The 18,540-nt window shown below is 41.8% G+C and overlaps 1 protein-coding gene across 2 annotated transcripts in view; it reads left to right on the forward strand.

Moving 5' to 3' along the window:
* The window catches only part of LOC141903355 (axin-1-like), a 35,336-nt gene extending 17,105 nt beyond the window's left edge, over positions 1 to 18,231 (forward strand). For both annotated transcript variants that reach the window (XM_074791461.1, XM_074791460.1), the window contains exons 4-11: positions 2,918 to 3,032; positions 6,943 to 7,080; positions 10,651 to 11,387; positions 16,243 to 16,377; positions 16,492 to 16,719; positions 16,996 to 17,160; positions 17,557 to 17,736; positions 17,879 to 18,231. In XM_074791461.1, the coding sequence (XP_074647562.1) occupies positions 2,918 to 3,032; positions 6,943 to 7,080; positions 10,651 to 11,387; positions 16,243 to 16,377; positions 16,492 to 16,719; positions 16,996 to 17,160; positions 17,557 to 17,736; positions 17,879 to 18,008 (1,828 nt within the window). In that variant the 3' untranslated portion in view covers positions 18,009 to 18,231. The remainder of the gene's footprint in view (positions 1 to 2,917; positions 3,033 to 6,942; positions 7,081 to 10,650; positions 11,388 to 16,242; positions 16,378 to 16,491; positions 16,720 to 16,995; positions 17,161 to 17,556; positions 17,737 to 17,878) is intronic.
* Positions 18,232 to 18,540: the final 309 nt, after the last annotated feature.

Consider the following 18,540-nt stretch of genomic DNA (forward strand, 5'->3'; position numbering starts at 1 on the left):
TAATAGATAAGTATATTCTACTTACCCCGGCGCGTGTTTGGTCGATAGTTTCGGCCGGTTTTCCTCGAGGTGTTCGACTGTCTTTCCCTCCATCTTGCCTGCGAGAGTTTGTCACCACCCACTATCATTGGCTATGTGACGTTGCGTGTCGATGGTGCTGGTATGATAATGAGCGCAAGGCGGTTGATACTAATTTCTTGAAATTTTTACCGGGTTTCTAATATCGTTTTCGACAGTTCGCCGAGTGCGATACGTATATTAGTCACGTGTATAGCTGCATGTACTGAAATATTCTAGAAACGAAGCCGTACGTTTGACAATCGATGTTTTTGTTTGTTTCTACCGAGGGGCGCGGGCGAAATCGTTTGAAGTCGGGAATTCTGGGGTTTCTCGTCTCTGACGCGCGCGCGCGCAATTCGCTTAAAGAATGATCCGATGAGCCGGGTAAAAGTCTTCTGCTCTCCGCGTTCAAAGCCAAACACATCAAAGAACGACTCCATAGTTATTGCCAGTGCGTTGCTTTTAAAGGATAATTTGAGATACACGATTAGGAATTATAAAAAGATCGGATTTTTTGCCCGAGAACATCGCTTTCAAGATCACAGTGAATTTCGTATTTGCTTTGTATATTCTGTTAGCTTTCATCATGTTTGAGACCGAACGACGTCCAATTAAGCCGTCCAGCTTTGATTGGTTGTATTAGCCGGCGTAAAACAATAACGGACGACATCAGACGAACCCTCGAAACGGATTCGTCCCGAGGGACGGAGGGTCGGTCGACGGGAAGGAGGGGTTCCGATGGCGCGCGTTGACGAGCTCGCGAAGTCCTTTGACCGACCGCGACAAAGGGGGGAACGGAAGAGACCGGGGTGATTTGACAATGGCAACAGTTTCACGGCGCTTAACGTTGAAACGTCGCGCGCGCGTCGATGGTTTCGTCATATACGCGGCTGTGTTAATGATAATTGCGGCTCGACATCAAACGACGGTTGAAGATGCGACGTTCGGGCGACGCGCTGTCACAGCTTCGGACGCTCGACGACTTCAAACGCGTCGCTTCAAAGACAATGTCGCAACTTTACGCGAATAAAAGCCGGCTTAATAGGCAACAATCGACTGACGCACGAGGGCGCCACTAGTCGCGACGACTATTATTACACCGACTATGATGGTAATTATAATACTTCTGGTCACACGCTGATGGCGGGAAGACGGCGCTTAGTCACATCCGTGTGAGGAGGCGACTTTTTTCTATCTTCTTAAGCGTTTCAATTATCAGACTGATCTATATCGAGAGGTGAGTGTCGGGTGATGGTTATATATCGCTGCCGCCAGGGTTTTTTTTATTAATCAATTGTGATCGATTTTGAGAATTTTTCTCTTAACTTGGAAAAAGTTTAAGACTGGCTTTCATCGTGAAGTTCTTTTTGACGTCCACCGCAGAAGTTCAATTGCTTGATGGTGAATTTCGGAAAACTTGTTTTTAAGGTGTTGATTTTCTCATTGATCAGGTTCATTAATCAGTTTGTCTACTGTGTTTTTGAGATCAGTTTTTTTTGTCGGAAAAATCTGATTAAGTCTCGGAAAGAAACCTCCACTTATACAAGATTATGAAATGATGATATTTGTGTTGAGGTTTATAAGTTGTAGGGAGTCCTTGATGGAACCAGATACCTGACATTAGAATAATAATTTTTGCTTGTTTTTGTTTAAAACATAAAACCCTTTGAAGTCGCATTCTCTTCAGGTATAAATGTTTTATTGGGTTATATAAGGGTTTTATTGGTTTGCGTTGAAGGTGCTATTGTATTAGTTTATTAGTCGGTGTAAGACTCATCGCCACATTGTCTACAAGAGTCTGTCGTTAATTAGTTATACTATGAGCAGGTTGTTTTGCTGTAATGTATAAGTTATTCGTCTTTGAAGTAACCGACCGGTCGGCGACTGGCCAAATGAGAGGGAGAAAGAAAGAGAGAAAGCTCTCGTAGGTAGAATTCATTTGCCAATGATATACTTTATTGCCTTCAGTCTGATAAACCTCATTCATTCAGCTTTTAGTAAGCGGTAATAATAATTTGTGGTCGAGGTTTCGGTGCTTTGATCTGCCGTGTGTTGGCGGGTGATTAAGCGTTTTGTTATCCATCCGAGCGAATTCATTAACACACTTACTTATATCAATCTCCGAGAGCGATCGCTTCTTCAAAGATTCCTAAATGGAAAGCGCACACCCGCAAAACCGAGTCTAATAATTTCGTGATCGATGTCGAAATTAACGAGGAGCATTTTCCGATATTTATTTATCATCGCGGAGAGGAATTTTAAAAGTTCCCGCTCGACCCTGACTGGATCGGACGATGAATCTATTCCCAGCCGTTTTATACGAGAAGGAAATGCTTTATTTGAATTGTGAATGGAGTCGGATCGAACAAGTGTTCTTTATATAAATGATTATATTCGGCACGTGTGTTTTTATTTTATATCTGGATGAAAGATTTATGTTGATTTTAAAGATAGCTCAGCTCTTCAGATGTTCAGATGTTCATTTCGCCGCGCATCGGCTTTGATATGTGTATTACATTTCCTTTGAATGATTTTCACTTTTGATGTTAAAAGATCTCGGCGAAGTCGGAAGTCGACTGACTGTAGATGATTCACATTTCCTCCCCGGTATTATGACTTGCATCAATGCTCCGCGTTGACCTTTGAAACCGTCCGAATCAGTCCGATCGGGTCACTCCGACGAATTTGAAAAGAAAAAGTTTTATTTTTACGATAAAAAGTTGATATTCCGTGAGCGCGATATCCGTCGCGTTCACCCCGGGGCTGTATTTTTCGAACTATTAATCGATCATAGTTTTCTTCTATTTATGAATAGTATGGATTTTTGATGTATTTCTGGTTGTGCGTATATTTGTAGAGATGGCAGCTCTGTTCATCACAACAGTAAGAAGTGGAAGGCCCATCAGCGGCGAGCTATGAAACGTAGCGTACAACATAACAGGGATACAGCACTAAACCAAAATATTATACCGGTAAGTTTTGAAATATTTGAATTCACTCACGCTGTTGTCAACATTGTCAACGTGGTCAATGTTTGTTTCTGTACCAATAACATATATACAGAAATACGTAGCTGATTTCTGCTCTCAAACAGTTCGTCAGAAATAATAGTTTCAATTTGAAGCGATATTCAGGAATTACAGGGTTTTTGCGGGTTTTGGAAAGTCTTGAGAAGTTTTGGAAAATGGGAATTTTTCCTTAAAAAAAACTTAAGAAATTATGCTCTTTTTTGGTTTATCTATAGAAAAGGTAATGAAAATGAGAAAATAGTCTCAAAGTATAATTTTCCTTCTGTTTTTAATTTAAGGCTTTATACTTAAATATCTCGCTAATTTTATACACATTTCATTAGAAACTTTATGAAAACACTTTGTCGAAGGTATTGATGATTGGCAATATGTAACTTAAGGGTATGGAAAATTTTCTGGGTATGGAAAATGGAACTTGCCAACCCATAAGCAAACTGTAACATACTTTTTAACTTGTTGAACTGAACTACGACGCTATATTGCAGCGATAACTTTGGAATTAATCCCATAAAAATCGACATTCAATAAGAAAAAACAATTGGTGACACGTTGTTCGATATAAATTGAGGAATGTGCTGCCGATAAGAAATTCTGATTTATCGCATGAATCAAATTTTGCACCAAACTGACTTTGCGTTATCTAATATATTACGCCCATAAGTAAACATATAAAAATCCACTTCACCGACAGTTTTAAATGTCGTAATCAGGTCACCTGTCTCGTAAATTAATTTCCATAATTCGGCAATTTATTTTCAATGGTTTGTTATTTTTGCGATTAATCCGTCGACAATCATAATTTTTGAAATGAGCGAGAATCTCGTGTTTTTCCGATGACACTGATATTTAAATGTATATAATCGATGTATATTCATTTCTACGCCGTAAACTCAAAGCGCTTCAAATATCGTATTTCAAAGTAAAAGCGTTTTTCAAATATTGTCTAATATAATCAGATGCTGAATATGTCGTTATAACAATAGCTGTAAGGTGCGCCTAAAAGTTGAACCCACATCAAAGATTAAAAAGTTTTGGTTTTGAAGTTGCGTATGTGATGTTTGTTAGCTGTAGTTTAACCAGTCAACGGCTGACACGCCCGTCCATCGCTGCCACTGCTGACTTCAAAGCTGCAGCTTCGTCGAGCCTGCAGCGACAATGATAGCGTTTGAAATAAACGGCAATGAACGGGTTCCCTCTCCTCCTTCTTCTCCTCAGCAGCAGCAGCTCGTATCTATATAAGCTCTTTGTTGAACGTGTGATGTATATAAGTAACACGGTGATATTGTTCCGCGTAAAAACGTTTAATCCTCACGCGGTAATAATGTTAAAACACTCGTTGCGCTGAAGTCGTTCGTGCTCTGACTTCTTGAGATTTTTCTGCTTGATTTTTGAACGATAGAAATATGACATGTTCGTAGTCCCTACAGGTCGGGGCGAACCCGGGAATCCTGACTCTATTCTTGATAATCGGGGAATTTGAATCTAAGCCATCTTGTTGTCCTTGCCGATGATGAGTAGCGCAAGCAACATTTTGTTAATGTTTTTAAAAGGTCGCCTGTATCCAGTGCTGTTTCCCAGGTATGTAATATGGGTCTTGTCTCGTAGAGAGTCAGTGCAGTCATACTCAGTCATCGGATAAGTCACCGCATTGCGTAAGTGATCACTATTTTCCAGTACTAATTCGCGTTTCAAATTCAATTGACAAAGTGTAAATCATCGCGCAGATTAGTCCTCGACATCATGAGGTTCTTACCGATCAGGGAGTTACGGAATTATTCTTCCCCGCAGGGAAAATCTGGGAATTTTTGGCATCTTGAAGTTTTTGCTGCTGACAAGTGGCACGGGGAATCTCTTAACAAATTAGCCCCCACTGAGGATATCTTATGATTTAATCAAGGAATTTCACGTCTAGGGTCATAGAAATGATCACTTAGAAATCTGGGCCCAGTTTTATAGACTGGTATTACCTTTAACCCGAGGGCTAACTCAATTCATTTTCAATAGAGTTAACGTTGAGGGTAATGTCAGTCTATAAAACCAGACCCTGGATTTTGTGCAGTAAGAAACCTGATATTTTGACCACCCCAGTTATTGCAGGTTTGACTGTAAAATTCAAACCTTATCAAACCACAACTGAATAAAACAATCTCTACTACATCATGTCGATGATGACTATTTACGGTTGAAAAATTTTTGGCAAAAAAATGGAAAAAGCTGCGGAAATCTCGTTCGAACCTGTACGGGATCGTTTTTCCGCCGACGCCATTATCTGATTTCCCCGCGGAAGCGTTTGAGACGGAGTATAATCGTCGGAGGCCTCCGTTAAAAGTGTAATCGATGGAATTTACTCGCCGGAAAATAAAGCGTCTCTTTCGTCATTATCGGCTTTTGAAACACACCTTAGTGCACATAACATAACATCACTTAAACTTCAAAGACGTTTCGCGCGCGTTGGCTTAGCGAATAAATTGCGACAGCACCACGCGACGTAATTGGTTTTTTCCTTGCTATATATTTCTGAGTTTTTTCGCGTCGCCCGCTGTCGCTGCTGCTGCTGTCGTCGTCGTCGTTCAGCTTTTTATCGAAATGCATTTTTATCGAGGTTTTTTCAAAATGTGCGAAAAATTGTTTCAGCAGATCGAACTAGAAAAAGTGCTGCCACCGCCGCCGAAATGTAACGATTGTATGAACGTAAGTAGCGCCGTCTAGTGTATAGCCTGAGCGGTTTATGCGATGCATATTTACAGCATGCCGATTTTGACTCCAGGGGGCGCCACGACGCACTGTCTGTTTCGGGGTGTGGGTATTTTGCTTGTTAGAATTGTTGGCGAATATTCAAACGATCGCAAAATATGAACGAAGATAAGCATTTAAATGGATATTTTAGAACTTTGCGCACAAGAATGTTTCTTTTTCTTGTATCTTATTGAAATGATTGTTTTCCACGGGAAGACGGGATGATTGTACGAGGTTATTTTTTAATTTCACTCGTCACATTTAAGCGTGCACTTTTACCGAAATGTGAAAGGCGTTTAATTTAGTTTGATGGTTTATGCACCCGAGTGGTTTTTTCATCCAGCGCACATCATCATCATTCCTTGCACAGTTTTTTGCTTCTAATTAAATTATCGCATTTTTCATGCGTGAGTTTAGTAATAATTTTGGTTAAGACGAAATCTCCATTCTGTCTTTTTATGACTAAACCGTCAACAATCCAGCAAAAGAGAAAATTTTTCTCTCTGCCCGTCCTGAAATGTCAGTTACTTACGTTGATTAGAATTTTTACCGTTGTCTCTTCGACAAACAAAAAGGCCGAGTTTTTATGCAACCGAGATTAAAACGAGCAGTTATGACGAAACACTAACGATTGCGGAAAGATTCGCTTTTAAAATGGAGCATGACGGATGAAATAACCGGCGCCGTTCTCTTCTATGATAATTACTACTATTATTAATTGTCGAATGGCGATTTTCTGTTCATTGCTTGACTTTATTAACAAATTCTTTGATCCACATATCGACCGACTAAAGGTATTAACATCAGCTCTCTTTGATCACCTATATCGCGGCCGATGTGTATGTATATATACATATATATGTATATGTATATATATATATATATATATATATATATATATATATATATATATATATATATACACATAATCGCAACCCTTAAGGCAGATTTCTGGAACGCTTGATCCTTCCATATACGCAATAACCGACCATTTCCAGGTCTCAACTATTTCAAAAAAAGTCTTGGATATAAAGAAAAGTTATTTCGCAAAATGAGGAATCATAATTTTGATGTTTTTATTCAAGTTTTAACAATTGTTTTTTTTTTCTCTACGCAGCGTACGGACCGCGCTCCGAAAGATCGTAACATCGCCGAAGTCGATCCGATAGCTTTCGCAGCGATGCTCACCGAACGTCTGGAGAAGGTGCTCAAAGAACAGGCCAGTATCGAGAAGATACGACGACTTATCGTCGAGGTAAATATTCATATCTGTTGTTTATCACTTTGGTCCATGCCGGAGCAGGGTCAAATATGCACTAAACAACTCTTAGTCTTTCTATCAATCGATGTTTGTTGCTAGATCTTAACCTTTGAAATTCAATATTTGGAACTGAAAATACTAGAATAACCATTTCTACTGATCTCGGGCACTCGGATCATTTCAGACCGAGTTCAGCCGTTTTTGATGAAAAATTTCCGGGTTTCACAATCGAAAATTTGACCCGAAGGTGAAACTGTCGGATCTGGGTGCGGCGCTTTTTTTTTAGCGCTGATTTCTTCGAAAAACTCGTTTACGGGTTATCGCCGTTTTAGACGCTTTTAACATTCTCGTTCGTGCCTTGTTGATCATCGTTGCCGCCATCGCTTTGATGATCAAAACACGTGTTCGTACAAAAAAGAGGGGAAAAAATCCGGCGTACGCGCGATATATAAATGCCCATTTGAACTACGGAAGAACACACGGATGGAAGAAAGAACGAATCGTTTGCGTAAGCTTTTTCAGGATCAGGCTAAAAAGGGGGTTGGGGGGTACGCACTAGACGTAAAAGGCTTTATCCGTGGATCAAAGTTGTCTAGTATCGGATAAAGGTCGGTTAATACACCGCGTTCGCGTTTGATGGAAACGTAAAGCCCCGACGCTAGTATACGCGGTTAATGCGCGACGGCTTTCGATGCGACCGTCAAAGTGAAAAGTTTCCGCGTTCGCCGCGAGTGACGACGATTGATACCGCGTATCGGACGAACGAGCGTTTCGCGGAAACGCTCGTTTATTGTCACCGCGACAAGAAAGGATTTTTTCATTGTTGTCTGATGTGAAAATAAGTTTGCCTATAAATAAAAAGATCTATAGGATAAACCCTCGTATGAGTGTCGAGTGCAAATTGAGTACTCTACGTTCATACACTAGGTGTCACTAGTGAATCCACCAGGTGTCACTAGTGGATGCATGCCACTTGTGGGCATTTCAACAATTGTGCTGGACATCATTTCTCAAATCCAATGAATGGCCAATCTCAGTATACATGAACCTTTAGGAGTAATCTGAGTAATGATTAGTCTAATGTTTTATGTAGGCTGCTTAAAATCTAGAAAATTTAGTGAAAATTAACAAAACTTTGTGGGATATCTGGTACTGGTACAGCACGCCATCTAGTGAGAAAGTTGAGCTCGAGGAACATGGTTTTTTTCTCGTGGTGATTAATGGTTCCGTCATCTTCCGTTGTCACTGTTTTATCCGCTATTAGTCGTCGATCTTCATCAAATTTACCGTTTGATGCGCCGGGCGTCGGTTTCAACCGACGTCAACTTGAGACGACGACAACGCTTGATGAAGAGTCCTGACTCGATGACGTCTTTGAGAGTCTTTTATGAAGTTTCTTCTAAAGACGCTGTTAGTTAACCCGAGCCGGCGACGTCGCGTGACTCTTTGAAGCGGCGATTTTCTTTGTTTTAGAGAGAAAGAGAGAGAGAGATGACGGCCGACTGACGGACGAACGGACGACGCGCGGTCGCTATGCTATTTGAAGTGCGCTGGAGCTCGCTTTATGACCTCGCGGACAGCTCCCATGGGCCGCTGCGGAGAGACATCACACGCCGCAACATGTCACAGACGCTTAGAGGCTGGTGGTAATCCGTCAGATCCAGCCAGCACAAAGCACCTCAAAGAATTCACAGCCTGTTAATACCGGCATTCTTGTGTCACTTCGTCCTTCTCAAACTGCGCACGGTTATTGATGATAGCAATCATTAAGTAATGTCCAGTTTTCTGGTCTCCGTCATAAGATCCGCCGTCATTTAGATATTAACCATATCAGATGTTAAAAGGAATATGTGAATATTGTGATAGGGCTTCACATCGCGTTCCGGTTTTCCTGTCAGATGACACCGTATACATATCAGAAGTACTCGGTCAAAGGTAGTTCATTTTGAAAGAAGTTCGATCTCAGTTTTTCGTCTTCCAATCCAAAAGTTAGACAAATCGTGCGTCTAAATAAACTCGAATGTGGCACGATTTTCAAATATTGTTTATTTAAGAAATAATCATTAGATTTTAATGGAATTAAGCCGATGAATTCAGCATTGATATCGTACCGTACACTAGTGAACCTGTGGCGGATTCCCGTTGAATTTTACTCGCCGGGAAGTAGGATTATCGGTACCCCAGTTTGCCGTATTATAGCGGCTAGATGTATGAAAAGCCAAATGCAGTTGCTGTAGACCCCTTAATGGGCTAGTTTCATTTTGTCTAGTTTTCACTTCACCGCGACCGTTGTGTGTCAAAGTTTGCGATTAATTCGCGGTTGTTTCTTATCTTTAAAAGCAAAAAAAAAAGATGAGAATGTGTCACTTTGATTCCGTTGTGCCCTCCCCCTGTGCGCTGATATTTAAGCGATTATCGCGTTTGATGCATTGTTGCCTCGTGAAGCGCACGATCGCGTTGTCAATGGCGACGATTGTCAAAGGGCGTCAAAGCGATAAGACCGCGTTCGCTCGTTCGTTCGGCGCTTTTATTTCGAGGCGCGAAAGCTCGAAATCGTTCGCTTTGAACGCGATAAAAATGATGGCTCGACTCGACTGGGGGTCGGTCCGTTCAGAACGGTGCTGATCGGACCGACATCAAACAATTCAATGCGATGAACTGAGATAAAACGAAGCAGCGTTCGGGTGTCGTCTCTCAGCGGCTCGTCTCTTTTGAAATTTTAAAAAACCATAATTTTCTGGCTCTTTATAGAATTCTTACTCTTAAATTAAATGAAATGAATTGAAGCGCTAAATTTATTCTCTCTCGATTTCGGGGAAGCTTTTCAATTTCCGTTTGAAGTTTTCGGCAAGTTCTACAACATCAACAGTTCGAAGAGAGTGTTTAGATTTCCACATAATTAGTGTCAACAATAATCATAAGCTCGAATTCAAATGAACATATTTCATAGAATGGCAATATTTCAAACTTCTTCTTATCAGGGGCTAGTTCGATAAACATGGTTTAGACTTAGACTAGTCTTGGACCAAATAGTTTTATAGCCAATCTAGCAACAGCCAACCTTACAACAATAAGAGTTCTAAAGCTTCAAAGATCGTAAGATGTAAGACTTCAGTGTTCAGGGTCTGGTTACTGAGGAGGATGATATAGTCTGAAATGCTGATCGTGATTTTAAATGTATTAGCTTGGTGCGAGTTGACTGATTCAGTCAACGCATCATGAAATAATAACAGTTATCAATAGGCATTGAAGTTTTTACCCTTCAGATGTTTGGTTGGCGTGTGTATCGTCGATATTGATCCGAAACATCGATAAATGAATGACGTACTCTAAGAATATATACTGAATTCACCGTATCGATTCATAGTCATTCACTTTGATGATTTTCCTTTGTCGTTCAAAGTGACAAATTCAATGAAACGGAAACAAACTTCAATCGAGTATTCGTCGTCGATAATCATCGCGATGTTCCATCCCTTTTTCCGCGTCGGAAAATCGAAAAATTGCATATTTATAATATTCGAAATTGGATATCTAATAGTTATTTGTCGTCGTATTTTTCAGCCGGATACTTCAGCATCGATGGACGAAACGAAGTCATCGATAACACCTTATAACAAATCAGCCGCGTCGGCGACGCTGACCAGTTTAATGGCGGCGGCCGAGAAAGATCGCGAAGACAACGCGCAAAGTATTCTAGAGGAGCACGTGTCCCGTATCTGGGATTGTTCGAACGGACAGACGCCCAGTCGGTCGCCGGGCAAACACTCGCCTAAATCGAAATCGCCCGAACGGGCGTACCGAAAACTGTTAACGCCCGGATATATGGCGGGCGTTCCGAAGCCCGGATATCACGCGTCGTCGTCGTCTAAACGTAAGGATAAAGACTACATTTCGTTGCATTCGTACGACAGCGGTGTCAGCGAACCTAGCGGTGCAATATACGACATAGCCGAACCTACGACTCATTACAAACACATACACCATCATCACCATCATCACCACGCCGTTAGAGACGTTATCAAATCATCGAAACAACTCTACGAGGTCGACGCTGCGCAACAATGCGGCATTTCGTGTTGCGTCGACGATGCCGGTAACGCTAATTTACGGACGTGTCCGCCGGACTCGCTGTCGATACCCGGGTATCGCGATCGTAGTCGCGAGTCGGGTAAACGTGTCGGATCGAGTAAGAAGGTTTCGGACTCTAGTAGTAATGTTTACGACAGCGGAGTGAGCGTCGCGTACGACAGGTCTCCGCCGTTACCAGTGCCAAATATGCTGAACCCGAACAATGAAAAGTAAGTATCGGTACTAAATCGTAAGTCTTCAGTTTGTTTTCTTCCAGAAAATTACAGCCTTGCATGAACCAGTGAATGAGTGTATTTTCCCCCAGAAGATTACAGTCTCATTTGAACCTGAGATCCGAATCGTTTCTCTATCGGGTCGCTCGGGGATCCTATCTCTATATGGGTGGCTCCGGGTGCACTTCGTTTTGGCCATCGTCCGATTTAACCCTGGCCTTAACTTGCTTGAGTAATTTATTGAATGATCCCTCAAGGCGCGCCCCTGACAAAGTTCTGGAATGGTGGCGATTAGTTGAACCCCGATGGATGTTGTAGTGCTTCGGTGACTGCGGCGGGTTAAGGATTCATGTATAAGATTGATAATTACGCGTATCGCACGTTTGCATTTCATAAAACATCATTATCAAGTTTAAGATACGTGTGAAGAGTTGAATTGTTTCCTCAGCGACTAATTGATTCTCGCTAACGGGCATTAATCGCGTGTCAAGAGTGAAACAGCGATCAACGGGCAGCTCAGTATCGGCAATCGTTTAACCACTTGAGATAATAAAATCTCGACGAGGACTCTCGAGTCACTCGACAATGAGCCGATTGAGGAATACCGGGCCCGGCGAGCGATCATTCAGCTGATTACCTGCTGCTGCTAGTGCGCTGTATGTTAACGAACTAATGCTCGATGGTTCGTCTCAACAGTGTCGCTTTCGGCCAGCAATTACCGCAAATATTGTGATTTCGTTTGTCGGCTCGGCGGCCTTCCACTAATTAGCGGCGGCGCGTGCGCGGCAGAACGGTGCGACTGAGCGCGCCCGGACTCGCTCGTTCGACACCCACGGGCGTACGACGCCTCGCGTAAGCCGTCGCCGAGTAAATTTCGTTTGAAATTAGGCGAAATGAGCCGATACAAAGTGGCTGCATTCGCGTTGATTCGCTAGATTTATTTGTCTGATAATATAGATCAAAGGCGCGTTAAAAATGGTGCTGATTCGCTGAGTGGTTCGTTGCGGTCTCTAGTTATAAGGCGTGATTTGTGTTGTGTTGTTGCTGATGGCGTCCGTTACTAATTGACTTGAATAGTGTTTAAAGCACATACGACGGACATAAACAAATTTCCGAATCTGTCGTCGTCGAGCGGTCGGGACATCTCGCTAGATGGCCGAAGGTCCCTCGTTATTCTCGCGTCTAATTATGTAGTTTTGCGCGTTGTTTGAAGTCGGCTTTTGAAGTGGAAACGCTATTCGCGGCCACAAATGAGTCATTATGTAAAGTTTACGTCATTTACCCTCGGCTAGCAGCGTTTTGCGGTGAACTTGGGCGCGAATTAGCCTCGAACTACGTAGCGCATTAGTATCAAAGACTTTAAAACAGTTTCAATACTCGTGACAGGGTGTGGTGCTGAAAACAAAAGAAAACTCTTTTTTCGAAGCGCGTCGTATTCGTCGTTTGATATCCGTTCGGCTTTGAAAATATTCGCGAAATTCTTACTTCCGGCGTCAATAGTTTTAATGCGTTTTGATAAAAACAGATATTTCGGGTGTTATAGAAATTAATTGAAATTCGATATAGTTCAACTACGGCGTATCAATCAAAGTCTCCGCCTGACGATCGATTGGAATCTATACGTTTTAAAACATCTATAGTTCGTGAAAAAAGGCTTTCATGTTTTTAAGAATAGCGTTGGTTTTCTAGGTTAGATTTTGGCGTGTCTATGTCGCGATTTCTAATATTTCATGATTCATATAATGAATAAACGCGTTTATCACTGATAAGTGAACTCGATAGTTGAATGGCGCGTGTGAACTCACACGTAGAGAATAGATTATGAAGCCTTTTTTCTAATATTTGGGCTATGAATCCGGCTCCTGGAATTCTGCGCAAATTGTTGAATGGCGGGCGCGTGTAAACTCACACGTAGAGAATAGATTATAAGGCCTTTTTTTCAATTATTTATGGAATGAATCTGGCTCCTGGAATTCTGCACAAAATATCGAATTAAAAAAAAAGGCTTTATAGTCCTTTTTAATCCATTTTCCTTTACAATTTGAAATAACAAATTTTTTCTTTTATATCTGCCTTGATTCTCAAGCTAGTAACTTGTGATAGTTATTATCATTTTAATTTTCAATTAAGCGATTTGGAAAAAAGACATTTTTTTCTGTAGTCCTTCCAAGTTTTTTGTTTGGAAAAACATTAATGATAAAAAAATTTTTTTTAGATTTTAGAAAAAGTTTCCTGTTCCCTTTCATTTGAGATGACTTTCATTCGAGATGAGCCTATTAGTTATGAAAAATTTCTTTTTTCGATTTTTTAAGAATTTTTTAAGAATTATTTTTCTTCACCCTCCCGTATTTTTCTTGAAAAAATCTGTGCTCCAAGTAATTGAAAAAGGCCCAAGAATAAATACGCTCTATATGAATTTAAAAGGTTAAGGAAACAAAATTTATTAATCATCATGAATTGAAATTAGTTTGAAGACATAATATTTGGCACCCTCTCTCGAGGTGACCGTCAGGTGTCGAATAACGGTCACATTTGCCCGATTTCTCATTCGGTCGTCGATTCGCGCGATGTGTCGCTCCTCGTTCGTTCCTGTCGCTCCTCGTTCGTTCGTCTTATCAGAAAACTCGTGTTGACGTCGGTCGTCTTCGTTTCGATCGTTTGAACAGACATTCGTCGTTTCATCTTCTTCGACTAATCATTTTCAATTAAAACTGAAAAACGAACAAACGAGAACAAACCTCTTTTCTCTCTTTCTCTCTCGCTCTTTCTCTTCTCTGCTCTGTTTTATCTCCTCGGTCTTTTCTTGCGCTGAAAAACAATTAGGCGTTGCGTCTGGTTGTAAAAGCTTTGTGTTTTAATTTCGTCTGAAAGCCGAAGAGCGATTTCAGCGAGATATGTTTGTTGTTCTCTCTCTCTCTCTTTCTCGGTGGTTCTACGTACACAAACGACGGTGGAAAATTAGAATTTTTCGGGATGAAAGATAAGGCGGTTCCTCCTTGCCGCGAGTTGAAACGAACGGTCGGTCTCCAGTCGCAGTCGCGTTCAAACGTTTCATGTTTTTCACAAAGAGATAATTACATCAATATCGAATCCGAGTGATGATCCTATATTGTAGTTAATCATGCTTGTAGTTCGACTCCTTTTTTTCGGCGTCGCGCGCGCGCGAGAGAAACTTGAAAGACGGCGAGTTCTCTTCACAAGAGTCAATCGGTTGCATTAAACGCTATTTGATGTATCGAGCACAAATAGAAGACACGCTACATGCGCGCAGCGATGATAACAACGCGCTACAGCTGTAAAAATATATCACTTCTTCCAAAAACTGACTCGAATCATTTTACGACTGAATTTCCAACTATTAAACCAAATATTTCCAGGTGCCTTCATTCTGTTTTTACAACCCAAAATATATCACCGCCATTTAACCGATTTTAACTAATTTTTAGTTTAGAGTCTGAAACTATAGAATTTTAGTAATTTCCGCGTTTGGCCTGGTATTTGTTTTCATTAACTTTCGATTATGCCTTCGTGATGAGTAAAAGCTTATACTTTATTAAGTAGCTTTGGAAATTCGGACATTTAGCGAAGACAGTAAATAGTACGAAAGACCCTGAAGATTCTATCTATCTTCGCTATTTTTGGTAAAAGAAAAGGTTATTAGCAATATCCGCGGGAATATTTCGGTTGCGTGTTAATTCGTGAAGACATTCCGATTATTTGATAGAATTTGGAAAATGAGCGAACGTACGTCGTCCGGTACATCCGCGCAGACGTTCGTTCGCGACGCAGGCAGGCGACGTCATCTCCCAAAACTGAAGAGAATCCGTCGAAACTTTGAAGTGCGCCGATGTAAGATCAAGAGATGACTGCGAAGGCAAATTAAAGAAGCGCGCAAACTGCTTCAAAAGAGCACAAAGCAGAAATCACGCGCTTGTAATAGAAGGCACCTTATTGGGATGCCAACTTTCAAAGCTAGACGAAGTTCCAGCTAAGCACTTTGTTCTTTTCATATTCTTTGTACCGGCGCTCTTTTAACAGAGATACGATATATAGCGTCAGATATTAAAGGCAAAGGGAAGGGTGTATTCATTAGTGTTGGGCTTGGATCTCAGCTGTAATATAGTCGCTTTTAGTTAACCGGTATATGCTAGGATGAAAGCCCGGGATCACGCTTTTGATTAGACGCCAGAAGTGTGATGGATAGATAGATTGCTATATTATTTGTGTCGCCGGAGTTGAAAATCTCGAAGCTTCCGCGCGTGTTTTACTAACGCGGGCTCGTCGTTCGACCGACTCGACTGGTGCACGTGTAAATTATACGTTTGTCTCCGACATCAAAATGGCTGACGCGTCTTTTATGCGTCTTCGATTTCTTTTTGAATCGATTGCGTCATCGCAAGTACGTTTATATGATCAAATGAAAAATCTCCCGTCAAAGCAAAATGTCGAGATTAGAAAAAGATGAATAGTTGAAAGGACGATATGTTTGAGATTATTTCCTCATTTATTTTTCGTTGATCTCTGATACGCTAGAAAAGTCTTTTTATATCGCAGGGTTCGTACAGTCATTGAAAAATCCTGAAATTGATTTCCAGTTCTTTGAAGGTCGGGGAATTTCTGATATCGGTATAAGTCATGGAATTTTTGTTATTATGATATTTTCATGTTTTCTGGTCTGAATGGAGTTTTTTGCTGCGGTTCTTTTCGCACGAGTTAAAATTTCTGGGTCATGGAATTTTGGATTTAAAGTTTCAATGGCGTATTGGGAAGAAAGGTTATTTTAAGTCATGGCATTTGGTACAGGAACCTTGTATATTTATACCTTTCATTAATTCAGTATTTGTTGTTTTAGGGTTTTGAACTGGATGTTGGAGAATGAAAAGGTGAAAGAATGCACGACTGGTCCGACTGAGTTATCCGATCGTAGTTCATCTCATAAACGCTCATACAAATCGTCAACTGCTTCACCATCGCAACACAGACAAGGGTAAGCAAAGTGATAAAACTCTTTGACCGCCGAAGTCGGATATGTATCAAATTCTTTGGGAATCTTTCCGATTGTTAAAATGTTTCAATATGCGTGTACGATTTGTCGCTTCAGAACGTCGAAGAAAACAAGTCAATATCCGAACACGCGTTCGGGCTCACAGGAACGGAGTGGTTTACAGCCGCAGTGGATCGGGCCCGATGGCGCCCCGCTACACCACAAGAAACCCAGCCAGCCCATTGTACAGGATCCGTCTATGCCACTGCTTACCCCTCCAAACCCGATCACTCAACTCGAGGAAGCCAAACGTCGTCTCGAAGCGAGCAAAATGCCCAAATCAAGGTAAGAATTGAGAGACAGAGAATTGAGTCATAAACTATTAACACAGTCCAGCGCCTCACGGTCCAGTGCCTCACAGTCCAGCGCCTCGCAGTCCAGCCCCTCGCAGTCCAGCGCCTCGCAGTCCAGCGCCTCACTAGTCAATATTTGTGCAATAGTTTGTATTCTGGATTGATAAACAGGTCATTTCTTTCATAATGGTTTTAGTAAAAGCCGAAAATTTAAAACTTTCACAAATTTCTACCTCTTCAATGAGATAATAATTGAATTGTTTTACAGGTCATTTACTGGTGCTACGGCTAAAGATAAACGTGCTGTAACAGCGACGTACGGAACTCCGCCGCGACAGCATACCGGTAAAACAACGACAACGACGACGATCATTCCTGAAGTTGAACCGTACAGTGTTGATAGTAGTCAGTCATCAACTAGTGGTAGACTAGAGTAAGTTTCATATATCACTTTCCAGCTGTTATTTTAACAGAGTTAGAAGCAAGAGTCGCATCTCAATGATCCGTTGAGCTACATGCCCTTGCGACTGCCAGTGTGACCCCAGTCACGCATATTCTGCTCTCTCAGCTGTTTCTCCCAGTCATGACGGATATACACTGATGACCGACTGACCGGTCGCACACTGTCACTCAATCTATGCGACCAGTCCCAGCCATGACTGACAGACTGGTCGCCCATAGTTGCTGATCGCGTTGCAGTCAATCTACACGCCCGGTCACGACTGACACAGAATAGGGCATAGTCAAAATTTCGTAGTCAAAATGCCCTCATTCCAAACCAATCTGACTTATTATTGATGTAATGTAATGTTTAATTCTGAATTTGCAGGAAATCACAAAGAATGATGTCACCAGCGAATACGCCAGGTACGCCAGGCAGTCACACCGAAAAAACAGTCATAGGTTACTACATGTGCGGCGATCCTATACCGTACAGAAGTGTCCTAGATGGCGCTAATATCACTCTTCGCCAGTTTAAACAGCTAATCACGAAGAAAGGAAACTACAAGTAAGTCATCATTTGACCAGCCAGACGGATTTGGGTTAATTTTATCGGTTGCCGAATTTAATACATTGCCACGTTTTAAAAAGATGATTTCGGCCGTGAGCTTAAAAATGAATTAATGATTTTCATCGAATTTTTTCCGCAGGTTCTTTTTCAAACGAGCGAGCGATGAATTCGACACGGGCGTCGTCCACGAGGAGATCACCGACGATAACGCCGTTCTGCCGTTGTGGGAGGGCAAAATCGTCGGCAAAGTCGAGAAAATCGAGTCGTGAACGAACTGAAAATTAAACGGTCGCGATCGATCGACTCCGCTTAACACGTATATACCTCAGGATGTTGTATAATTACCGGAACGAACCACATGTGATAGAAAAACCGGCGAGCGACTAGTGAACTATGAACGGTTGTGAACTCTTCTAGTCGGTCGAGAATGATAACTCCTCTACTCGCGCGGTCGTCGTCGTGACACTCTGCCCGCTCGCACTGCTGCCTCGGTCGGTCGGTCGGTCGGTCGGTCGGTCGGTCGGTCGGTCGGTCGGTCGGTCGGTCGGTCGGTCGGTCGGTCGGTCGGTCGGTCGGTCGGTCGGTCGGTCGGTCGGTCGGTTTCATCGATGTCAATTACTCGGAACGACAATAAGATAGAAAAGACTTTGAACTATGTGATATTATTATATTGAAAGGGTGCATTATTATGTATACGGCATTACGGTGGCTGGCTGTGTGCCGCTTTGCTCATCTCGATATCAAATTCAATGTTGTCAAATGAACGGGGTTCTTACGGGTTTTGGAAAATGGGAATTTTTT

The sequence above is a fragment of the Tubulanus polymorphus genome, chromosome 4, assembly GCF_964204645.1.
Source record: "Tubulanus polymorphus chromosome 4, tnTubPoly1.2, whole genome shotgun sequence".
NCBI classification, from domain to species: Eukaryota; Metazoa; Nemertea; class Palaeonemertea; order Tubulaniformes; family Tubulanidae; genus Tubulanus; species Tubulanus polymorphus.